Source organism: Hetaerina americana, unplaced genomic scaffold, assembly GCF_022747635.1.
Source record: "Hetaerina americana unplaced genomic scaffold, ioHetAmer1.1.p SCAF_29, whole genome shotgun sequence".
In the NCBI taxonomy this organism is placed as follows: domain Eukaryota; kingdom Metazoa; phylum Arthropoda; class Insecta; order Odonata; family Calopterygidae; genus Hetaerina; species Hetaerina americana.
Genome location: NW_027286863.1, coordinates 1235437 through 1262019, shown reverse-complemented (window position 1 = coordinate 1262019; position 26583 = coordinate 1235437). Strand labels below are relative to the sequence as shown.

The following is a 26583-nucleotide window of genomic DNA, read 5'->3' as shown; positions in this document are numbered from 1 at the left end:
TCAGGCACCCCTCACTAACTGGGTAGATGCTGAGGACGAAAACCTCTGGCCAGACCCTTCCGCGATTAAAGACTTGTCGCGTATCGATTTTAGTAAAGCTCCACCGGAGGCGATGGAGCCTCATGAGGGGAAAAATTTGCATGGTAAGACCCGGGAGTCTTGTGAAGAGGACCGGTACGATCCAAAGTTGGTGGCCTTCCCAAGAGAGCGGACTCCCGGAGGAAGGGCTACCCCTTACCCCTGCAGGAAATCTCGACCAGCCAGAGGTTGTGGTTGAATCGGTACGAAGAGCGCCGGTTTCATTACTGGTCCATCGAGACCCGAGTCCATCAAAGTCCATAGAGAACCCGTTTAGTACCTCAGTCTCTCCCAACTGTGCTCCTTTAGAGTGTGGAATCCCCTCTTCGCCTGTAGAGGCCAAGGGTGCCACTGCAGGCCGGAAAAAAGACAATAAAGCCTGACGATTTCTATATCGACGTCGGTGGGCTCTAAGAGCGCTAGCTTCCGAAAGCCCTGACGCCGAAATAAGTTCTTATAAGTTCGTATCTTGTGAATTAGGTTTAAGTGTTTCTATGCTTAGAATTAGTAAGTGTACCCTGTGTTTTGTGTGAGAAGTGATTCATTGGTGATCTTGCTATTTTTGCCCTTAAACCGGCCATTGGACTTATGGTTGGTCGTCAATACGAACAATTTAAGACTCAGAAGGAAAAACTCTCGGTGCAAGGAACTTCGTAGTCGTTTGGAATTCCAAAGAACGTGGTTATAAAATGTGAATTTTCTGTGTTAATTTTAAGTAAACTGTGAATAGTTTAAGTCCCATAGGCAAACACATCCGTACAAACAGAGGATTATATGCTTGGATAGGGGTTGCATTTTCTGGCAGGTACAGGATGCGCGAATCAAAGATATCTCAAAGAAGACTGCTCAATTGACCGGTGATAAAGGATCGGTCACTGCTGTACTACAAACCCAAAAACTTCTCACTATGTTACAAATTAGTTTTGTCTCTCTCTCCCGATATCCTTCCCAGCTATCCCATTAAGCCACTCAGCTATATGGTGATGCTAGCCGAGTATGGGGTGCTAACACCTTCTATACTTGCTCCCGGTCTTCTAAAAAAGGCCATCCAGAGAGCGGAGCGAATGATTACACCAGGCTTGGCCTGGTGTAATCATTTATCCCTATACAAGGTGGATCACGAGAAAATAGTACGGCACTCTGGAAGGCTTGCCCTGCTCGTCATTTTACCCATGCAACAAAAGGGTCAGATTTGTACGATTTTTGAGGCTCACCCCTTTCCGGCCCCATCGGTAGATGGTGATCAAAATATTTAATTGACCGAATTATTCGCCTTACCTGGCGGTGAGTGATTTGAAAAGGCAATTTGTCCCCCTCCCTGCCGGATTCGCTGAACAATGATCAAAGGGAAAAGCCTACATCTGCTCGCCCAATCATCCTAACCTAAGTTCAAAAAACCAGCGGATGCAGTATTGAAGGCTTTATATACCAGTAAAAATCTAGCTCAGAGTTGTGGTGTGCACATAATTAAGGCCCCCCATACAATTCACATTAAGAGTGAGAAGCTTAGACATTGGTATTACAGCATAAGGAAGGAGATTAATTTAAACGTAAATTCCCATTACAATTTTTGAGAACGCCACTACGTGGTCAGGGGAGTTTTACCTTACCTTCCGGATGCTCGGCTGATGATGGCTCCCAATACCTGCCAGGAATAGTCAGCCGACACCAGAACGATAATATTGTTAACATGTTGAATGTGTCTAATGATCCACCATTCCCGAATAAGTATCGTGACGTAAATAATCGTTGTTTTTAAGGGAAACACTGATTGTGAAAAACATTTCCTTCTTCTCTTGCTGTTGGAATTTTTGGGTTATGTTCAAGTGTTTTATTAGATCTTGTATTTTGAATTTTTAATTAGTGCATAGAATTTTCCTCGAATGGTTAGACTCTTGATTTTATTTGCTGCTGGGGTAATGTCGCAAGTATGCGACATACTATTCCTTCCCTGGCTCCTCAGAACACCCCAAGTGACCAAAGACACTATGTCGCAAGTATGCAGCATGGTATTCCTTCCCTGGCTCCTCCGAATCTCCCACGTGACCAACGACAATGTTTCAAGTATGGGACAGAGTATTCCTCCCCTGGCTCCTAAATTGAGCATAAAAACCCTGATCACGGGGCGAATATCAGTCAGTTGGTTATCTGGCGGTGACCGGTAGAATACGATGCTTCGGCTGCGTTGCACTTGTCGCGACAGCGTGTCCTATTGCTGACTCAACTTCAGACGAGGGCTCTGCCTAGGTTACGTGCTTCGTGACCGCGTCCACCCTGCCTTTGCCCTGTCCCAGGTTATGTTCGGCCATTTTAATGTTGTCCGTACTCGCGTTGGTTTACCGAGGGTCTAGCCATTCATAAATTACTTATACTTATTTAAATGGTGTAATATGACTGATGTTGTATAATATACGATTGTTTAGGTAAGACTCGGCGCATTTATTCTGACTTTCCCCAATACCCTTTGTGTGTCACACTAGAAACGCCCCTTGCGATGGCCAGGCATACTCGACGATGAGATAGAAAGGGCATCGAGGGAGATGAAGCTAGATAAGGCCGTGGGGATGGATGAAGCTAAATATGGCCGTGACCGTTCCCGCTGAACTATCAAAATGTTTAAGAAAAATTGGGAGGAAGAGGCTATATGGGCTCATTCGCAGTATCTATGAGGAAGGAATCTGGCCGGAAGACTTTGTGAGACCAGTTTTAGTTCCTATTCCGAAAAAGGTAAAGGCTACACAATGTGAGGACTTACAGGGCAATAAGTTTGATATCCCACGCAGCTAAAGTTGTTCTCAGGATCATAAGCAAAAGGATAGAGAGTAGGGCAAATGATTACTTAGGGGATGATCAGTTTGGGTTTAGGAAGGGGAGAGGTACGCGTGATGCCATTGCAGTAATGAGATTATTAATCGAGAGGAATATAGAATGCAACCAGGAGGTATTTGACTGTTTCGTAGCTTTCGAAAAAGCGTTTGATAGAGTGAATTTGGGAAAAAGTAATGAGCATATTGATGAAAATAGGAATAGATTGGAAGGAAAGGAGGCTAATCCGCAACCTGTACATGTCTCAGACTGCTCAGGTGCGAGTGGGGAACAGGGAGTCCGGATGGGCAGTGTTAGGAAGACGTGTAGGGCAGATTTGCCCATTATCACCGTTGCTGTTCAACCTGTAGAGTAGGATCCTGGATCTTGTGTTTTGTTAGGAGTCACAAATTATTTATTTAGTAGGTATGTTAATAGCTGTGTCCGTAGATTACCTAATAATGTGTGTGTGTGTGTTTGTGCGTGTGTGCGCGTGTGCGTGTGTGTGTGTACATGAAAAGCTTTAAGTTGCAGAAAGGCATCATTACGCAATGCTGTACATTTGTAATATTTCACCGCCTTTCCTCTCTTACGGAGTGTTTCAATGTTCCCCGGAATCATCGATACTTGCTGACAATTGAAAATCATTCAACAGAAGAGAACGGGGAAATTTTAATGTCTTGGGACATCATTCTCCCTTCTTAGCGCTAAACTTCCATACCTATGGTAACCACGAGTCCCGCACAACGAACAACGACATACGTCTCCCGCCAATCTCTCTCTTTCACTCACCCCACTCCACGGTGTTCGCATTATTGAGAGTTTTAAACTTGCATTGTACCTGCTGATGATGCATAAACATTGAACCGTGTGCACGAAATCAAAATTTGTGGAAATTACAATCTCATTACTTTGTATAAATCCTACTTGAACATTTAACTTAGTTTTCCTATTTCTAGAGGATCTCATGAATTTGGGTTTCTTGTGATTATTGATACGTAGATATAATTCGATAAATCACGTTATATCTTCCTCTAGAAGAAAAAGAAGAAGAATTTAATGTTCGGGGGAGGCCCTTTAAAGCATCTTCCCTTATCCAAGGAATTTCATAATTAAAATTCAACCCGCTTTGCATTCATCGCGAATCGCTGATTAATTAATAACAGTATTCCAACGGATTATGTAGACTTCCCGATGGACACAGCTTAAGAAATGCTGAACTTCTTCCCAATGAAATGAGTGAGTTGGTGTGACTCAGTCTCGCTGTATACTTCATTTCAGTACTCTTCTCATCAACACTGCTCACTCGCTGCAAGAGGGGGAAGCACAATCGCCGCCGTCAATTTCGCGGTTGGATTGCATCCGTCGCGATTGGTGCGCTTGCGGTCGCGTCGGAGGAAGTCGCGCCATTTCCAGGGGATGGCCGACTCCCCCCCCATTCAGTCCACGCCCGCCCGTCGGCCGCGCTTGGTCTTGCCGATCGTTTTGAGGAAAGAAGACGGGGAAGGCCAAAGGGAGCGCGAGGAGGCCCCGAGGAACAGGTAGGGTAAAGTAAACAGCCGAGTTATTGACACTCACTTTTAGGAGGTTGATTAAGAATGCTTTCTCATTTGTCCCTTGCATCATTTAAGTAATGAATAAAATGTGCATTCTTGACCAGTAATATTTCATATTGAAGTATTCTGCATTGTCGGGTTTCACAGCATCGTTGTTTGATTCAGAGATGTCAGCATCTTCGACCTGAAGACGCCGAATGCAACTTCGGCGAAACTGTTGCCGGAGTCAAACAACGACGCGGTGAAACCCGACAATGCAGAATACTTAAAACCACCGCCGCGAAAACCCACGCAGCAATATTTCATATTGTTGGAAAGCACATTTAACAATATTGAATTCATAAACATACCACTAAGAAAAGTTTCAAATTTCCCAAAGCATACTTCAAAAGAAACTGCGGGAGATGCCGCAACAGTAACTTTTAACGGAGTCATCCGCTAATGTGCATTTCAATGCAACAATTTCAGAGTGTAAAAATCATTCGCCCTGAGGGAGCAGAGCCTTTCATGTCAGAGTTTAAGAGGACGCCTCGATAGCTTAACTGGCTAAAGCACTCGACCAGATATTGAGGGATCTGGGTTCGAATGATTTTTACACTCTGAAATTGTTGCATTGATTCCCAGAGCATACGTACAATTAGGTGTTATGGTTTGGAGCCACCGTCCAGTTGGTGGAATGAGTACTAAAACACTAACACGTTGGAAGCAACCCTCCTTGCCTTGAAATACATGTACTACATTAATTTTCTGATCCCGATTGGCGCCTAGAGTGTCATCCAAAATACTTATGTCGGAAATACGTAAGAACCTCGGATTGCTTTAAAACTGTATATTCATATCATATTTGTTCACGAATTAGGCAGGAATGGGATTTACATTACTTTCATTCCTCAGCATGTGAACAAAGGCGACACAATGACTCGCTTGATTGCTGCTATCCAATCTCCTAAACCAAGTAAGTGGGATAAATTTCGGAAGTGGCATCGTAAAACGCAGGGCCAAAATTAGTTCCCGTATTTATAGCAGCAAAATTTTCCCATGTGATATCTAAGCGCTGGGAGTGTCTGAGGATTCTTCCGCGTCGAGAACCATGGGGAATGTTCACAGAGCTGGGAGGTGAGTAGATGGCGATATTACGAACGCGGTTTCAATAATTTTATGATCTGCATGATTTACATTTTTGAATCGGACTTTTGCTGATGATCTAATTCGAGAAGATTTCACACTTTCAAGATGATTGGCATTATTCATGTGTACTTGTGATTCCTGTCACCGACTCAATCCTTTTTGTTTGATAGCATTTGTTTGATGAACCGTACCACTAAAAAATGAGAAATACACGGATGAAAATACACAGTACTGATATTTTGGGAAGATACCCTCTAGAGACGTTGGTGTGTGGAGAAGAATTGGGAAAGTTTTACGGCGATGGTTGTTGGGAGAAACGCAAATCTGGCAGGAGAAAAAGGGGAGCAGGATTTAGAATGGAACGGAGGGCGAGGTGCAAAAGGAAAATAGGTACGTGGGGTGGAACGGAGTCAAAGCAAATGCGGATGTGAACACTGGCTTATCGTATTCCATTCCGTAATCCATCGGATGTGCGTCGCCAAAGAGCGTTCCATTTCGAAGGTATTTTCACACACACGCTCACACACACACACGCACACACGCACACACGGATCTTCATATCAAAAGGATATTCTCTCTTTTCTATCCAATTTCGGTCCTAAAGAAGGTCACTCCCCCAAAGATATCTCCATTCTTTCGCCACCTAATCCTAAGACCCCCCATTTCTAATTGCTACCCAAAATCCACAAAACCAATAACCCCGGACGCCCTATTGTCTCCAGCATCAACTCACCCACTGAACGAATCTTCGCATTAATAGACCACCACCTTAAACCAATAGCCACTTCACTCCCTTCTTACATTAAAGACTCGAACCACTTTCTGGAACGTCTACACTCAATCCCAATTCCGCACAACACGACCAATCTCATGGCCACGATAGACGTTACATCTCTGTACACCCCCATTCCCCACAAAGAAGGCTTAGAAGCCATGCAATATTACCTCTCCCTACGATCCACACTACACACCCCATCCACAGATTTCCTCATCGAACTGAGCCAAATCGTTCTCACCAAAAATGCTTTTCATTTCAACGACAAAATATATTTACAAATAAAAGGCACTGCAATGGGCACGCGTATGGCTCCTGCATACGCCAATCTTTTTAGGGGTAAACTAGAACTTGACTTCCTGCAACAACAAACCCTCAAAACCACTCTTCTGGGCCCGCTATATCGATGATATTTTCCTCCCTTGGCCCCACGGACGCGAAACTTTATCATCTTTTATTTCCTCTCTCAACTCCTCCTCCTCAGTATCTTTCACTTCTTCTATGTCCGACTCGAATATCACTTTCCTAGATATCGACATTCACCTCCAAAACAATACGTTTTACACCTAAGTCCACATTAAACCAACCAATAAGCAACAGTATCTTCATTTCGACAGCTGCCATCCACTTCACACAAAGCGCTCCATCCCATTCTCACTCTCAATCCGTGGCTTCCGTTTCTGCAACAACACCCCCTCGCAACAGAAATACTTGGACCAGCTACATGACTCTCTCAGAAAATGTGGGTACCCTGAAACACTACTGAACAGTAAAATCCTCAAAGCGTCAACCCAATACACTCCCCTCCCAAACCAAACCGCCCAAAATGCCCTAATCTTGCCACTTTATTCCCCGGAGCACACAAAATTAAACATTTAATCCGTCACCACTTCCCAATTATTAATAACATTCACTCCACATCACTTTTATTCCCACATTGTCCTTCTGTTTCGTTTAAACACCCGTCGAACTTGCGTGACATCTTCAAGTCCACAAAACCAACTGCGAGCACCCCCGTCTCTCCCCCGCCCCTATCCGCACCATGCAACCGCCCACGCTGTCAATGTTGTCATCTCCTAAGACCCTCCCCCTCACTCAGTAACAACTCCCAACCGGTCGCCACCTGTACCTCAAAAAATATTATATATCGCCTCTCCTGTAACTTCTGCCCTTCTTTCTATGTGGGCGAATGCACGACCGCACTTTCCCTCCGCATGAATAACCACCGATATTCCACCTAATCTCCCACCTTTCTTAATTATCCCATCCCTCCTCACACTGCTTCCCACAATCAATCTTTTGACGACTACTTCTCCGTTTCGGCGATTGAAATCCTTCCCAAATCTGCTAGTATAATAGATGTGAGAACCCGCGAGATGACGCATATCTGGGTGGCCCAATCATTCAAACCGCCCGGGCTGAACCAAGCCCACTGAATGCATCATATGGCTGCCTACATATCCCCCCACCCCCTTGTTCATTTCCTGTTGGTCCCTTACCTCTCCTTCCCTCACTTCTCCCCCGCACATGTCCTCTCCGCTCTTCTCCGAGAACGCCATTCTGAAGACGACGGCCTAGCCGTCGAAACGTCAAATAACATATTGTGAGTGTCCTTTCTTTGTGTCTCTATGGTCTAAAAATCTACATCTGTGTTTTTATATATAATTATTATTATGTAATCAACCGGTTAAGGTAGGTTTTTGGATGGACACAGCTCCTAAATAAATATTTTGTGACTCCTAGCAAAACAAAACATCCTCCTCTCCATCAGGTCGCTCTTCATCTCTGAGTACCTTCTTCCTCCCTTCATCCCGTCCAACATCCCTATCCTGTTCCTTCCCTTTCCTGGTTTGCGAAACATTCTCCCCTCTATCACAGTCTTCAACATCCCACTGCTGGTCAAAACCCCCTTCATCAATTTTCGTTCGCATGTTTCCGCGGCGATGAGTAGGTGATTTCCACATTTTTCGGGCTGCGTCCGCGTATGTCGTTTAAATTCACAACAGTTTCGCCAGCTATCCTGCTGGCGTCCTCAGGTCCAGAATGGAAAGAAGCTCGTTGTCCCGTTTTATATAGGGAAAATCCGGCGCCAATACTGGGAAATTTCTTCGGCCAATCAGGGAAGGTCCTCATATTTGCGCGGAATAATTCTTTTCCACGCACTGTGGATTGGATATCAATCCTCTCTGTTAACGTTTTCTGGCATTTTAACGATTTCAATGGCCTCTAATTATCCTCGGGAAATATTTTTCTTCTTCCGCTGTTATTTTAGCGTCATCGAACAGAATAGTGTCCAGGTTCACTCCAGGCGGGCTCAACGATGGCCGATGCTCTTAACTGTTCGGTCTTGGTTGCTCTCTGATGTTTACTCATGTGTGTTTTCAGCGCTCTGCATGTTTCACCGATGTACCATTTGCCACAGGAGCATGGCACGTGGTACACGTCTTCTGATATTAACGGTGAAATTTCATCCTTGGGTCCGGGTAGGGTGTCAGCTATCTTGGTGACGCAGTTGAATCTGGTCACCACATCATGCTTCCTTAAAACACTCACGATTGCAAATCGCGAGGGCTTAAAGGAACCATAATAATGGGCAACACTGCCTTACACCTCTTCCTAACACTGCCCAACCGGACTCCCCGTTCCCCACTGGCACCTGAGCAGTCTGAGACATGTACAGGTTGCGGATTAGCCTCCTTTCCCTCCAATCTATTCCTATTTTCTGCAATATACTCATTAGTTTTTCCCAATTTACTCTATCAAACGCTTTTTCGAAATCTACGAAACAGGCAAATACCTCCTGGTTGTATTGTATATTCGTCTCGATTAATAATCTCATTACTGCAATGGCATCACGCGTACCTCTTCCCTTCCTAAACCCAAACTGATCGTCCCCTAAGTAATCATTTTCCCTACTCTCTATCCTTTTGTTTATGATCCTGAGGACAACTTTAGCTGCGTGGGATATCAAACTTATTGTTATTGGAACTAAAACTGGTCTCACAAAGTCTACCGGCCAGATTCCTTCCTCATAGATACTACGAATCAGCCCATATAGCCTCTTCCTCCCACATTTTCCTAAGCATTTTAAAAGTTCCACGGGAATGTTATCCACCCCCACGGCCTTATTTAATTTTATCTCCCTTAATGCCCTTTCTATCTCGTCGTCGACTATGCCTGGAACTAAGCTATCTTCCTCTACGTCATATTCTTTTTCAATGTCTAACTTTGTTGTTCGAAGTTCTTTACAAAACAGTTCTTCTATATATTCCTTCCAACTCTCTTGGATCTTTCCTGCGATAACTATTATCTTATCCGCCTTATCTCTTACTGTTAGCATAGATCTCCCTTTCTTACTTCCCGATAAAGATTTAGCTTTGCTGTACAGCGCACCAATTTCACCCTTCCTCTGCAAACTTTCCATATCCTCGCACTGCGTCTTCCACCATGCTTCATTTGCTTTATTTTTTGCCCGCCTCAATTTATTGCTTAATTCTTTGTGTTTCGTTTTGCCTAATTCTGTGTTTACATTCTTCCATTTTCTCCGCTCATCCATCTTTGTCATCAATGGTCCGTGATCCGTGGTTTCCTAGCCCTTTTCGCAGTAACGGTTCCAATAGTGTCTTTCGCGGCCTTCGATAACCCTTCCTTAATCCTTCCCCATTTTTCTTCGAAAGTACTTAGCTCTTTACCATCCTCCATGTTTTCTTCTGCCGCCTTTTTGTAATCCTTCCTTTTCAAACCATTTAATGCTTCTACATTCCATTTTCTAACCCGCCGCCCCTGCGTTATCTTTTGAAACGGACGCTACATTTCATAACAACTAAATGGTGGTCAGAGTCCGCATCCGCTCCCGGGAACTGTGCGAATTTATCTCACTGTTCCTAAACCTGTGTCTAACCATAATATAATCTAGGTGGTACCTTTCTGAGTCACCTGGCATTATCCATGTATACCTGCGTCTTTTGTGGTGTCTAAACCAAGTGTTGGTGATGGCTAACCCCTGTCTCCTGCAGAACTCAACTTCTTTCTCCCCGCGGTCATTCCTCGTGCCTAAACCGTAGTCCCCCACTTCATAACCATCTCTTCCTTCGCCTACCATCGCATTCGAATCCCCCATAACTATCAAATGTTTCTCTGCGGGATCACACGCGATTATGTCCTCTGACCGATCTTATCTCCTATCGACCTCTTTATCCTTATGGTTGCTCGGTGGCATGTATCCCTGAATAATAACCAAGTTCGTCGGTTCTGCTTTTATCTCTACTAGTAATAATCTATCCGTTACCTGCTCAATGTTGACTACGCTTCTTCCTACCTCTTCATTTAGTACTATGGCAACCCCTCGTTGGCTATCGTCCCCGCTGCTGTATATTATTCTATAATTATCACTCCAGTAATCCCCGCTATCCTTCCATCTCACCTCGCATAGACCTAAAATATCTATATTTCCCCTTTCCATCTCTCGCTTAATATTCTCCAATTTCCCTGTCCTCATCATTGTTCAAGATTCCACGTTCCTATTCTAACTAATTTGGTCTTCTTCTCCTGCGTTTTCTGTCCTGCTGCTGCTGGTTTTCCCTTGCAAGAGTTTCGTGGGATAACGACCGCGGAAGCCTTGCCTTCCCCAGCTGCCGGGCACGACACATGGCCGATTGGGCCGAGCCCCAGAGTTGCCAGGACTCAAAATCTCTGCATTGTCCATCATTTAAATCTTGGGAATGATAATTGAGGTGGCTTCCCGGATCCTTCCTCAATAGTATTTTTAACGTGACACCATCACTTACTGGCCGCTCCACTGGGGTAGGACACCATTGCAGCCGCCTCACTGAGGAATAGACGCTGCGTGGACTACCTTTCGTCTGGCTCCTAACCTTCGACCTATCTGGCATGGGTGACTTTACCAGGAGCAAATTTTATTACTCCCGCCAGCACAGCTCTAGGGGTCATCGGAACGCACAAGCCCTTCCACCACGTCAAGGTTGTAGTCCGGGGAAGGGATATATATATATATATATATATATATATATATATATATATATATATATATATATATATCTATATATATATATATATATATATATATATATATATATATATATATAAAGATGATTTCGTCGACGTAACACGGAAGTGCCGGATAATAAATTGGACAGCAGCAAACAAACAATATAGAAACACATAAAATGAACACTCACACGTTATTTATTGATAATTTCGACGGAATTCTACTCCGTCTTAATCGGAAGATAGAGAAGTTCTCTATATTTTGAAATAACGTGTGAGCGTTCATTTTATGAGTTTCTATATTTTTTGTTTGTTGCTGTCCAATTTATTTTATATATATATATATATATATACACTTATTAATTTATTTATATTTATATATTCATTCACATTGACACAACTGTAAGGAAAAGAGATAGGAATACATATAATGGACGAACACAGGACGAAATCTGGCCACGAAAAGTGGTTACACAAACCCCCCTGCAGATTTTAGAGTAATTTACCTCTCATCGATGGCTTGAGCATTGGTCAGGCAGGTCGAAGATCCATGGTTGGTGTCTCGGTCAAGGAAACGTTGTTTACGCTTGTGATGTGTTCGATTCCATCTTCCCCACCATTCCTGTGTTTGTGTAAATATGTACAAAGTGTATATATATATATATATATATATATACATATGTACACACACACGCACACACACACACACATATATATATATATATATATATACGAGGGTCATCCGGAAAGTAGTACCCGTTCGTGCCGCATGAAGTGCTGACGACGCGAGTAGCCGCTGGACGAGGTCAGATAGCTTCAGTGGCTTGTCTGCCTTCTCTGAGCCAAGTTGCGTGACGCTAGCATTGCCTGTGTTGTTTCTGTGATTGTTTACAATGTTTAAAAAAATTGAGAACGCCGCCAGTTGTGAAGTGAGGGCAGTGATTAAATTCCTCAATGCAAGAAACGTTCGCCCATGTGATATTCATCGCCAATTAAAGGAGGTGTATGGAGACAATGTAATGGACGAGTCGTCTGTTCGGCGGTGGTGTCGCAACTTCAACATGGGGAGGGGGAACACACACGACGATGAGCGTTCGGGGAGACCGTCTGTCATTACAGACCAACTGGTGAGCTCAGTTGACGAATTCGTGAGGAACGATCGGCGCGTCACAATTGATGACATCTGTGAGCATTTTCCCAATGTTTCTCGAACAATTGTTCATGAAATTGTTAAACACCATCTGCATTATGCAAAAATTTGTGCAAGATGGGTCCCTCGCGTATCTCAATGAGCTGGCGGCGAAGGACTATGCAGCAGGAATACAGAAACTTGTCACACGTTATGACAAATGCCTTAATTTGCTTGGAGATTATGTTGAGAAGTAGTTTAAAGTATCCTCTTTCAAATAAAATTTTTTATGTTTGTTAATATTTACTTTTGTGTCTTTATTTCACGAAGGGGTACTACTTTCCGGATGACCCTCGTGTGTGTGTGTATATATATATATATATATATATATATATATATATATATATATATATATATATATATATATATATATATATATATATATATATATATATATATATATATATATGTTTAAGTAAAGAAGGGGACGTGATAGCCCAATTGGTTGAGCGTTGGGCTGCTGACTGGAGGTCCAGGTCTCGGCACCACGGGATGCCTCCGGGTAATTTTGGTTAGCTCCTGTTGATAACTGCCATCGTGTATGGGAGGGGATGAACTAGAGCAGATGGAGTAGTTCACGTGTATGGGCAATCTGTTTCAGGTCAGGGTGCGTTGTAGTTGCAACGTTAGTAAGAAAAAGCGTCAACGAAAGACGCTTTTGCAAGAAGGGAGTTTATGTCAGTTATAAGAAATGAGGAAGCAAAGAAAATATTAATGAAGTAGTTAATATTGAACGGAGCGCTGTATGAATCCAAAACCTTATTATTGATGCAGGAAGATGATCTTGGTTTGGAGACTTAGTTTGAGTAATGACGGGAGCAGAGAGGAAGCAGGTTGGTGAAATCCGAAGATGGCAGAGAAATTGAACAAGAGGAAATATTGAGAGAGGTACTGATGCTGAAGATAGTGCTTTAACAGAGAATTTGAACGGCATGAAAGTAGGTAAAAGTACAATGAAATTTGGAAGGAAATAAGATAATATAGGAATGGGGAATCGATTCAATGCGTGTAACGAAATAGTAGTTAGAGGCCGTCGAAAACATTTTAATAGGCAGAAAACCTGGGACGAATTGACATGTCTTGAAGAGTGTGGATGCCTGAGAACGCTGGTTCGGTGAATGTGATCTTGTATGTCTGTTTTTGAGGTAAATGTGTAATTGGATTGTACGAAACAGACGTCCCCCTCCACATTCATTCCTTATTCTTTTCTTTCTTCCACAGTGAGGTGGAGTCAGGAATCTCGAAGGATGTAATTCACCGACCGCAAGTGCTTGACACCACCAGGGGAGAAGGATCGGAAAGCGCAACACCCTCTTTGGCTTCGCGTAATGTTAAAATATCACCCAACTGGTCAAGTGAACCGATACAACAACCCAAACTCGTGGAGCAGTGATATTCAAGGCACCTTTGGGCTATCAAATCGGTTCATGCGTCGGCAGCACATAAGAGCAAAACATGTTGACATACGTAAAAACATAGATCGATAGCTTTCGCTCATTCCATCTCTGTAGAATAAGGTCAAATAAGCTTCCTAATTTCAAGTCATTCTGAGAGGCAACACCCTATTAGTAGTCATTTGGTGAGGTATTCTACACCTGAGGACATTTGCACCGTTAGTTAGGGAGCAGTGGGTAATTCGGTTCAGGTAGAATTCCGAAGGGATTGGGAAAGGGTGGAGAGAAACCCGGCGTCGGCATTATTCCACTCGGAACGTAAAGTGCGAAGGAGTCGACAATTTTATGTCCCATCTGGCGGATGGCTTGAAGTAGTCTCCACGCAGCAACTCAAGTAGGGATACCACTGGAAAGTCTGGCCACCGCTGGGATCGAACTCTTGACTCATTGAGGGGGAATTAGCACACTAGCCAACATACCAACCTGTTCTCCCAAACAATACACTTTTCACGATAAATTCTGCCAAAGAACCCTGTCATTGCCTACTTTTGACGCTTCTGTACCATACACTCAGTCATACATTGTGTTTCATATACACATGTGCTGAGATCGTCCTGAAAAACCAAATATGCAACCAAGGAACCAATAGGATATGCTTGGCAAGGCGCACTCCGTTAATCTATGAGTGAATTACACACATGCATCATTGGGCGCTCAGGAATCAGTATTGCTTTACCATCTTCTTAATAAAATCAGCCTCCCTGGTTGAATAGTGATTTTGATTTAGTTGGCTCACTTCTCTTGTGGTTAGTCGAATGTGGTGAACGATTGTGAAAACCGGAATCCGCAAATTTCAGGGAAATCGAAGAGGCAAGAAATCAGGTACATATCGAGAAATATCACAGAGAGCCAGAGATTTCACATAAAGTATTATTTTTTCCAGAGAGATAGAAAATTTAATTTTAAATACTTCTTAAATAATTTTTTCCCATATTGAAAAAGGGAAACTTCAAAAAATGACAAAATGTAAGGGAGATTGTCCACACGACGCCGCAAACATACGAGTTAACACTGTCACACTACTCTCTACTAGAAGTTCATTGTATCCCTTAACTTCATTAAAATTCCAAATTTATATTTCACACACCTTTATTCTGACGTGAATTTTATAAGAATTTCAACAACGGGTGGACAAATTTCATCCCTAATCACAATGACATATTCTATTTCTGAGTTTTAGAATAACATTCAAGCAAGGCTCATCAATGCTAGGCAACACTGTAAAAGAATGTCTAAAAATATTTAAGCTAGGCAATTAAGTAAAGCTCAGTTTAGGCTATGACTACAATGCCTAAATCAAAGTGAATCCGGTGCAGAAAGTATCATCAGCGAGGGTTTAGTAAAGGATTTGGGAGTATATTTTTTTGGACGAATTTGAAAGAATAAGACAGATTTGTGATTGGATTTCGCTTCCCACACTATTCAACTACATCTTTTGCAATCATTCTTAAAAACAGAAGTTTTCCTCAATGTGGCCGGTATTTACTTCATGAGTTGAAATAAATGATGCGAAGAAATTGAGTTAAAATCGATGTTTTCCTCGTAGACACATTGAAAACTCCTGGGACTACACATTAGCGGCAATGTGATAGGTCGCATTTATCATCCAAATATATATATCATTCGAGATTTCCGCGGGTATCTTGTGGAGAAGGGGAATAAATTCCAAGATTTGTCGCAAATAGGATACAATCAAATGGTTATTTCACCTCTTATTAACATGATAAAGGCTCCCCACAATTATTAATATCTCTGTGTGCGAAAGGTAAAAGTGTGAGATCGTTTTGATGAAGCCATGTGTCCCCTTGGGGTGTACTTTTTCTTGATTTACGCTTCCGTGGTGGCTAGAGGTTCAGTTGAAGATTCGCTGTCAAAGCCAATTTTCCAGGGACTGAACTGCACTCGCTACACAAATAGAGACGCGATATCCCTTCACTGTGGCAATGGAAAGGTTCACTTAAAGTTTGGAATAGAAGCTGATGTCTATTTGAGTTGTGATATGGACACGGAGATCAATCCTTATCGATTCTTATCTATCGTAGATCTTCCTCGTTCAAAGACATTAAGTATGAGAATACGGGGATGTCCTCCACCCGATAATGGCTATTTTCGCATACCTGTGCGTATGGGAGACAGGGTTTCGGACATCGGGAATATAAATGTGACCGTGGACATCAGAATAAACTGTGGAGATCTAAAGGTGTTTCGACTAAGTAGCCACTATTTTAGAGAATTCAATAATATTGGACATCTGGATATTGACTGTCCGTCGCTGTCTCACGTACCTAAGAATCTCTTCGATGGCAATTGCAAAGGCTGCCGTTATGTAGGGATCAGAAACACGGCGTTAGCATCCATCCCAGATGTAGTCTTGTCGAGATTATCCAACCTCATCTCACTGAATGTCTCGGGAAACAAGTTGAAATCAATGTTTTCCCTACAGCCATTCGGGAAACTCAAGGTCCTGGACATCAGTCGCAACGAGATAGGTCGTCTGGAGGCTGGCGCGTTCCAGGAGGCGAGGGACTTATGCCATTTGAACATCAGCGTAAATCAGATATCGGACCTGCCGGAGAGCCTGAGTCTGCTTGAGAAATTGGAGATACTGGAGGCTCAGAGCAATCGACTCCGGTTCCTATGTGGACAATGTTTGGCGGGGCTTGCCAGCCTGGAACGATTGAATCTGGAGGGGAATCAATTGAAGCACCTGGAAATAATCAACCAGATAGCCGAAGAGACCGTTCCTATGACACTCTTTCGTGGAATGGTCACTCAGTACTTGAACCTAAAAAATAATGAGCTTGTTTCCATTCCGGAAGACCTCCTCTATTACTTGGAAGACCTCCGACAAGTGGACATCTCCCTCAACAATCTATCGACCATACCTTCAGACTTCTTCAGACGCAACATCAATTTGCGTACAGTGGTCATATCAGGTAACCTCATTGAAAGTATCTCGGAGCAGACGTTCCAAAGTAATCCTCTGCTGGAGCACTTGGACTTGTCTAGAAACCGAATCCGAACCCTGGGGGTTGGGTTTTTCTCAGGGATGAAGCAACTGAAAGTGATTGACCTGAGCCACAATACGATAGCGTTCCTACCAGATGAAATATTCGAGCCTCTCAACACGACAGACGGGAGAGGGGAGCCAATGGTCTTGGACCTTCGAGGGAACCGGCTAACTTCACTTCCGATTCTGTCCCTACCGCGACTGACGGAACTGAACCTGTCCGGGAACAGACTTTCCCGACTCCCGCAGGACACCCTGCATCACGTGCTCTGTTTGCGAAGGATCGACCTATCGCACAACGAAATCGGAGTGGTGGAGGACCCCCCGATGTTTTACGAAAATGCTTCGGTCAAGGCGCTCTTATACGAAAGAGAAGAACTATTTCATAGCAGGCTCGCCAATCTATCCGCCATAGATCTTTCCCACAATCGCCTGGATCACTTCCCGCCCGTGCATCACGTGGGCAAGAGTCTCAAATACCTCAACCTCAGCTATAATCGCATAAATGATTACATCATCACATCATACACGCACCATGTGTACTTTTTCCTGGAATTCGACAGTATTGAGGTGATAGATGTGTCGCACAACATCATGGGGAACGCACTCGTATCCAAAGCACTCGAGCTCCCTGTGGCCGGAATGAATTTCGCGAAAATGCTGATGCTGAATCATTTGGACCTCTCATGGAATGGTTTGACCCTCACGGAATGCTTCGAGGGTACACCATTGAATTCCTGGAAAGAGTGCGACTGGTTTATATTCGACCAGTTAAGGTTAGAGGTAAGTCCTCTCCCTGATAACCCGTTTGTCTCGCCCCCTTATGATATTAATATTTCCAAATGATCTTATTTGTCCAGCACTTCGCTTTCACCATTAGGTTTTATCTTTTATGAACAAAGAAAAGTATTTACTTGAATGATTGACGGAAACATTTGTATAACATTATCTTGACATTTGTTGTCTGAGGCGTAACTGGATGGCATCTACTCAAAATATTTAATTGAAAAAGTAATTTGTATTTCCACACGAACTTTATTAAAAAACGACCTAGTTTTCAACGTTCCAACTAGTCACAAGTATCGCATGAACCCACTCTTGCAGTTTTGTTTCCCCACGCGAAATCACTATTCTTGATCAAGGTCTCCAATTCTCCCTAAATCCTAGTCCACCCCCTATTGATGATCTTATCGCTGATTGGATTTATCTTTGAATGTATAGCTATAGAAGCAGAGACCTTATATGATTCCATCTCCGTCAAAATAAATCAACTTTCCCATCTCCCCTTGGGGTATACTTTTTCTTGATTTACGCTTCCGTGGTGGCTAGAGGTTCAGTTGAAGATTCGCTGTCAAAGCCAATTTTCCAGGGACTGAACTGCACTCGCTACACAAATAGTGACGCGATATCCCTTCACTGTGGCAATGGAAAGGTTCACTTAAAGTTTGGAATAGAAGCTGATGTCTATTTGAGTTGTGATATGGACACGGAGATCAATCCTTATCGATTCTTATCTATCGTAGATCTTCCTCGTTCAAAGACATTAAGTATGAGAATACGGGGATGTCCTCCACCCGATAATGGCTATTTTCGCATACCTGTGCGTATGGGAGACAGGGTTTCGGACATCGGGAATATAAATGTGACCGTGGACATCAGAATAAACTGTGGAGATCTAAAGGTGTTTCGACTAAGTAGCCACTATTTTAGAGAATTCAATAATATTGGACATCTGGATATTGACTGTCCGTCGCTGTCTCACGTACCTAAGAATCTCTTCGATGGCAATTGCAAAGGCTGCCGTTATGTAGGGATCAGAAACACGGCGTTAGCATCCATCCCAGATGTAGTCTTGTCGAGATTATCCAACCTCATCTCACTGAATGTCTCGGGAAACAAGTTGAAATCAATGTTTTCCCTACAGCCATTCGGGAAACTCAAGGTCCTGGACATCAGTCGCAACGAGATAGGTCGTCTGGAGGCTGGCGCGTTCCAGGAGGCGAGGGACTTATGCCATTTGAACATCAGCGTAAATCAGATATCGGACCTGCCGGAGAGCCTGAGTCTGCTTGAGAAATTGGAGATACTGGAGGCTCAGAGCAATCGACTCCGGTTCCTATGTGGACAATGTTTGGCGGGGCTTGCAAGACTCAGGAATGGAGTCTTTACTTCTTTTGACGTTAAAAATTGACTCTCCATTCTACTTTATCGCTCTTCTAAAAAATATTTAACAAACTAGAACTAAAATCGGTGGTAACTCATGGTGAACAATTGTGGAATGTGCTGCCAAACAGTTTAAATTTTTTGACAAAATGAGACCCAGATTTGTATGAACGGGTGCACAGTGTATTGAAGTGGTTCAAAAACTTTCTCATGGGATCTTTACAGCGAACATTAGGACCTTATGCAGGTTTCGAAAACCCCTTTGCTTAATATTAGCACCCGGGTGTTGCAGAACCGATGTTTTTCGTCTCTATTCCGGTTCTTATGCCGAGAACCGGTAGAACTGGGAAAAAACCTATTGAATCGAATCCACCCGCCAATAGTATGAATTACATAAAACCCCAAAATCTAGTTGCCCCAACATGGGTATCAGAATGGGGCAAGGACACCGTACCTCAGTACCAGAACCTTCAGTACCAATCTCAGCTGTCGCAAGAACTTACCAGTGTTTAGGGTTTGAATCCTATGTTTTGGTGTAAAGATTTGGTTGATTTAAAGCTGATAGATTTGAATTTGGATGCCATTTTGTATATTTCGCAAATACTGTCTCTCGTTGGAAGTTCATCGCAAACGGTCATGTCCCGCAATCATAAATTTATTGAATCGCTGCTTCGCTCCAACTTCCATCAGGTGCTCAATCTGGCGCACAACAAAATCACCGCCATACCGACATACTTCAAGAGTCTTCCCAAACTACAGCGCGTGGATTTTAGCCACAATATGATCAAGAGAGTGTCGTTCGACACCCTGTTCTTCGTCAACGGTATCACTGAGTTTACGCTGAAACGCCTCAAGGATTCGCCCGAAAACTATGTTCAGAAGGAGGGATACCTGGAGCTGCCCAACTCACACCACCTCACCATTGACCTGAGACATAACGAGATCTCGGAAGTTAATATACCCACCGACAAGGTGAGCAGCGCGTGTAACAACGATGGCGAACACGAGAAAGTTTATTTTAAGTGTTTGGATTTAGTTTAGGAATATATTCATACCCTGTTCACGTATAATTTTGCTAATTTTTAATAAGAGATTGTTAGGCACTTATAAGATAAAATACTGTTAGATGATATCTTGTAAATGGTGGTGTGTGCCAACTCACGTGAATAATGTCAATTTGAAGACACATCTTAATGTACACATTGTTTATCCAACTTAGTGGTTGATACGTACGATTTTCACTCACATAAGTTATTTAAAATTTAAATTTCTAAGGACCCTTGCTATCGGGCCCATCGAATTCCCATTCTAGGATCAAATGCTATGCCTGTTTCCCAATTACCGTGTACTCAAATGAGGCTCTTTGTGGCCCTATCTATCGCATATTTTCAGGGAAAATTGCATACGGAAAAATGCCTCCAAGTAATCCTTTTTGTTCCTCCATGCAACAATTTAATACCACAGGACTAGGCATGGCATTTAGCTCATTTGCGTTTATTTTATTTCGCCGCTTCACCCTTATCAATTAATCGATTGAGAATGGATTGATCGGCTTTTATATTTCACGCTCGAGTCTGTTTGTTCGTGCATAATGTTCAACCGCTTAAAGTCGAACAAAATGTCTCTCGGTTTTCATTTTCAAAATAGCTGATACAATTGGGAAAAGATAAGTGCCTTCGGAATGAAATAAACTCCCATTATCTACCGTGCGAAACTTGATTACAGGAAATATTCGATGTATTTTTGTCAAATTAATTATGACGGTAATTCACTTGTGTTAAGAATCTGTCGTGACCATAAATATTTCCTGAGTTATTTCGCATCCAACTACGTAAACTTAAGAATACCTTCTTTTTCCTTTGTCGAAAGAAATTTGTTTCTGAAATGGGAATGAATTCCTTTCTGTGATTATGAATCATGTTTGTCACCCTTGTATTTTGTGTTGCACTCCTTTTATTAAACAAATCGTTCCTATATTAACTTGACATTGCTGTAAAATGAACTGCATGATCACTGTAAATAACTATCTCCTTATTTGTTTAGGTTTAACTTGATTATAGGTAAATAAACAGATCAGTGTTCGCTAGAGAGAGTTTTCAGATGTGTACGTCCAAAAACTTTTTAGCCTTATCGCAGAAGAGTCATTAAACATTATTAATACTTGGCACCATGGCAGCTTTGACATGAAATCCGACGGAAAGATTACGATACCACACGGGGTGAATATAAGCCCCATGGGTGAATAAAACAATCTTAATGAGAATGAGTGGAAAATGCTATCGGAAAACCTAACTTTTAACTGTCGGTCACATGATATGTCTTATTCTATGCATGAAACATTTAGTGCTCTTTTCATTGTGCTGATAATGCGTATTCCGTTCGTGGTTGGTATGTGGAGGTGGAGGTGTTCCATGGCGGGCGGAGCGTGGATGACCGGAGGTACGCTCGCGCAACCGTGTTGCTCGGGCACAACCCCATCGTGTGTGGGTGCCAGACGCTGCGTCTCCTCTCTTACTGGCAGCAAGAGATCCGACCGGTGGCAGAAGCGGAGGCGTGGCTGGGCGATAGGCTGATGCTGTCCGCCACCATCGACATCCAGGGCCTCTCCTGCCGGTTAGAATTCATGACTGATCCCCCTCTCCAGCCACACACACACACACACACGCGTACAGGCCTCTCCCTTCCGGAATAGACGCAGCCAAGGGAAAAATACTTCTCATTCTAAAATGGGGTGTGAAAATCGAGAGACAAAGAGATCAATAGACTCAGGCTGGATCTACATCTCGCCTGAATCTATTGTCTCAGGTGTTACTTTATGGAATTTGCATAACATATTAAAATGAAAGTGCGACAGGTATGGGATGAGAATAAATATTAATAAAACAAAGGTTATGCGATTTTCTAGAAAGAAAAAGGCTAAGCTAAATATTAAAATAGGAGGGCAAAAACTAGAGCAGGTAGAACAGTTTACGTATCTCGGTAGTGTTTTGGACCAACACGGTCAAAGTAGTAGGGACGTAAGGAGAAGAATTGCCCTAGGCAAAGAGGCTTTCACAAGGAGGAGGGAGTTGATGACAGGGACTTAGAGTAAGGATGTTAAGAAAATACTCGTAAAAACTTTGATATGGAGCGTAGCTTGTACGGCGCGGAAACGTGGTCATTGAAGCAGGAGGATAGACGTAGACTGGAGGCTTTTGAAATGTGGGTGTGGAGAAGAATGGAGAAGGTGAAATGGACAGGGAAGAAAACAAATGAGGAAGTACTTGGTATGGTGGGCGAAGAGAGGGGTTTGTTGGGAGAAATCCTATGGAGGTAGGAAAAGTGGATGAAGGGGGTGTTGACCGGCAGTGGGATGTTGAAGACTGTGACAGAGGGTAGAATGTTAGGCTAACGAGGAAAGGGAAGGAACAGGATAGGGATGCTGGACGGGATGAAGGGTGGAAGAAGGTACTCAGAGCTGAAGAGGGACCTGACGTAGAGTGGGATGTTGTGTTTTGCTGGGGGCCACAAATTGTTGAATTAGTAATTTCGTCCATCCAAAAATCTACTTTAATCGGTAGATTACCTAAAAAAAATATTGAAATGAAATAATTCACTTTTTAATTCGACACACTATTTCAAAAATACGACCAAGGTTTCGACGTTGAACGTCGTCATCGGGTGGTCCTCATAGAAGCAAACTTGGTATGCATACCTTCTGATCAAGGGAGGGGGGTTGGTCAGAGTGGGGAGGGTGGAGGGGTAAAGGTCATGTGATTCTTTTTTCTTCCCAGCTAAATTGTAACCTTCTTATCCCTTGCTAGTATGATATTTTGGTTCATCTTTCGCGTAGCGTCAAGTTGTAAAGTAAAGCGTTCTTGACTTAATTCCAAAGAAACTGCGGGAGATGCCGCAACAGTAACTTTAACGGAGTCATCCGCTAATGTGCATTTCAATGCAACAATTTCAGAGCGTAAAAATCATTCGCCTTGACTGGGACTCGAACCCAGATCCCTCAATATCCGGTCGACCGGATATTGAGGGATCTGGGTTCGAGTCCCAGTCAAGGCGAATGATTTTTACGCTCTGAAATTGTTGCGTTCTTGACTTGTTAATGAGCAAAATAATCCCGTTCTCACCAATGTGCGCGACTCCGAATTCAGTTGGGTTTCTTGTGAGTATTAAAGATAGAAGAGAGGAGGTATTTGAAGCGTAAAGATAGTCATCGAAGGGAAAAAAATTGTGGAGGGAAGCGTATTTGGAAACGGGTAGAAATGCTTATGGGGAAGAAGAGTTGCTGGAGGCGCGGTGATCATTAATGCCGACATTGAGGGATGTGGTATACATCTTTCCGGATGGAGGAGAGGCAGATTTTGGGATTCATTATACTTATTATAAATATTGGAATTGCATTAGGAAATATACTTCTAAATCCTCTGGAATACCCCTCCAACTTATGAAATTTATAAATGCAGGGACGATATTGCGAGTTTTTTATGATACTTGTTGACATGGGCCATATTAATCATTTTAGCAACAATTCAATTTTGAGTTAATCAAGTTTTTAATATCGATGTTTTCTTTTTGAGAGAGCAATCTTCATTATTTCGATATTTATTCTGGTAGACTTCAAACTTTTCTGTGAAATATTCCAAATGTCTTGTAGAAATAAGAGTGTTTTCTTCCCACTCTGTCCGCAGGGAGCCGCAGTCCATGCGAGGGGCGAGACTCTCCGACCCCGAAGATTGGATGTATCACCTGCTGCCCCTTCCAGGGCTCTGCCGACTACAAGGATGACTGGGTTAAAAAATCATAATGGAAGAAGGGCCTGTGACGATACTCCTAACATATCGCCAAGTATTCATAATCATTGTGCCACTCATTCTTTCAGACTTTTAGTTATTCTACATTTCCATTACCCAGTGATATTTGGTGATATCGGGACTATTGTAAAACAATCGAGGTTGACAATCGGATCATAATGAAAGAGTTTGGATATTTGAATATCAGAATTTTCTTCATAATCTATTGTTGATCTCATGAGTGCTCATAGCGAACATATTCTTTAAATTTATAATAAGTTTTATATTCAACACCACACAACTGATTTCTGACACAGAATTCATGGCAGAAAATGTGATTAACAAATGACGATTGATAATATTGAGGTTTAATTATACATTTTGGGACAGATAACTCTTCGTACCAGTATTTTAAACAATCGTTGCCATCAACAATCGCGTCTTTTATAGAACTGTTATAAGTTTATTAGTAGTGAGTAAAAGGAAGTATTAAATTCATATTTCAATTAGTTTTAATCATTATTCGACTTTAACTGTTGGTGTGGTTTATTACTAGTAGTTAAAGTCCATCTGTTATTAGGAACAACATACGTTATTTCTATAAGTTCTCCATGCAAGACAGGTTCCGTTAAACCCCCCGCCACACGCTCATATGGAGTATTGCGTTTGATGTAGATGCATTTTAAATTAGAATACTTCAGTATTCTAAGCATTACTATGGATTCCTACATTACCCATTTCCCTCTGTTACAATTCCCACTTTATCGTAATCTAGCTCTACCTCCCCCCCCTCCCCTCCCCCGGAAGTGTTTGCCGTTTCCCGTGTTTTCTCAGGGCACGCTTCACAAAGTGCCCATATTTGACGTTATCGTTAGAACTGAGAACAGGGCCGTCGGCTGACGGCGCGGTTTTATTAGAATTTTCGATAGGCGACTTCACCACGGGCAAATACATTCTGATTATATTCTACGAGGGTCATCCGGAAAGTAGTACCCGTTCGTGAAATAAAGACACAAAAGTAAATATTAACAAACATAAAAAATTTTATTTGAAAGAGGATACTTTAAACTACTTCTCAACATAATCTCCAAGCAAATTAAGGCATTTGTCATAACGTGTGACAAGTTTCTGTATTCCTGCTGCATAGTCCTTCGCCGCCAGCTCATTGAGATACGCGAGGGACCCATCTTGCACAAATTTTTGCATAATGCAGATGGTGTTTAACAATTTCATGAACAATTGTTCGAGAAACATTGGGAAAATGCTCACAGATGTCATCAATTGTGACGCGCCGATCGTTCCTCACGAATTCGTCAACTGAGCTCACCAGTTGGTCTGTAATGACAGACGGTCTCTCCGAACGCTCATCGTCGTGTGTGTTCCCCCTCCCCATGTTGAAGTTGCGACACCACCGCCGAACAGACGACTCGTCCATTACATTGTCTCCATACACCTCCTTTAATTGGCGATGAATATCACATGGGCGAACGTTTCTTGCATTGAGGAATTTAATCACTGCCCTCACTTCACAACTGGCGGCGTTCTCAATTTTTTTAAACATTGTAAACAATCACAGAAACAACACAGGCAATGCTAGCGTCACGCAACTTGGCTCAGAGAAGGCAGACAAGCCACTGAAGCTATCTGACCTCGTCCAGCGGCTACTCGCGTCGTCAGCACTTCATGCGGCACGAACGGGTACTACTTTCCGGATGACCCTCGTATATTCCTCTCGATTAGTGATCTCATTACTGCAATGCCATCGCGGGTGCCTCTCCCCCTCCTAAACCCAAGCTGATCATCCCCTAAGTAATCATTCGCCCTTGTCTCTATCTGTTGATTATTGGCCCTGAGAACAACTTTAGCTGCGTGGGAAGTCAAACTTATTGTAATACAGTCCTCACATGGCGTGCCTTTCACCTTTTTCGGAATAGGACCTAACACAGATCTCAGTAACACAAATCAGGTACCTGATAATGCCGCAAGTCGGTGAAACGCGTTGTACCATATGACAAATTCTGTGGAGAAGTACGAGTCTTTCTTTCTTTTTAGTAATGGATATTAAATACTTCCACGAAATGAAGCCTGAGACAATAGGATATACTAAGCTTTCTTTCTCTACGTTATGTCCTCATTCCATGTCTACGCTTGCTGGCGTAAGTTCTTTACTATACAGCTCTTCTATATATTCCTTCCATCTCCCCTGGATTAATTTCTGTTTCAACTTATGGGTACAGGTTGAAAAACGTAAAATTAATACTTTGAAAATCCATTTGCCTTTGGAAATAAATTTGTATCAAAGCACCAAACTCTGTTGCTTATTTGTGGTAGTTCTTTTAAACTAATATTTCAAATGCAATAAAATAGAATGGGTATTTGAAACATCAGGCATGCGGTAATTATTTGCATTCACATTTTAGTTATTCCATCTCAAAAGCATGAAAATATTGCTTAACTATTACAATTATGCATGTAACTCAGGTAATTCAATATGTAAAGCTATGTTAAACTAGAAATACATACATAATTTACTCTTTCTAAAGTCATAATGATCTTGGCCACAGGCTCAATAACAAACCGGTCTGGCCTAAATGTAGCACTTCGCTCGGAGGTTATCGTGAGCGGAATCTAACGGAG

At 42.6% G+C, this 26583-nt stretch overlaps 1 protein-coding gene across 1 annotated transcript; it reads left to right on the top strand.

The window, feature by feature from the left end:
* The first annotated feature begins 15478 nt into the window (after nucleotides 1-15478).
* On the top strand, nucleotides 15479-24775 carry LOC139689902 (uncharacterized). The gene is made up of 4 exons (XM_071587021.1): nucleotides 15479-17785; nucleotides 19856-20137; nucleotides 21564-21778; nucleotides 23845-24775. Exons 1-4 carry the CDS (start codon nucleotides 15788-15790, stop codon nucleotides 23939-23941), a joined length of 2592 nt encoding a protein of 863 aa, XP_071443122.1. The 5' UTR covers nucleotides 15479-15787; the 3' UTR covers nucleotides 23942-24775.
* Nucleotides 24776-26583: the final 1808 nt, after the last annotated feature.

What these genes read in the sequence shown, in the direction of transcription:
- LOC139689902 (XM_071587021.1), top strand. Translation starts at nt 15,788, where the DNA reads ATGTGTCCCCTTGGGGTGTACTTTTTCTTGATTTACGCTTCCGTGGTG. An exon ending in TCGACCAGTTAAGGTTAGAG is followed by an intron (nt 17,786 to 19,855) that starts GTAAGTCCTCTC and finishes AACTTCCATCAG; the next exon opens with GTGCTCAATCTGGCGCACAA. An exon ending in TTAATATACCCACCGACAAG is followed by an intron (nt 20,138 to 21,563) that starts GTGAGCAGCGCG and finishes TGGTATGTGGAG; the next exon opens with GTGGAGGTGTTCCATGGCGG.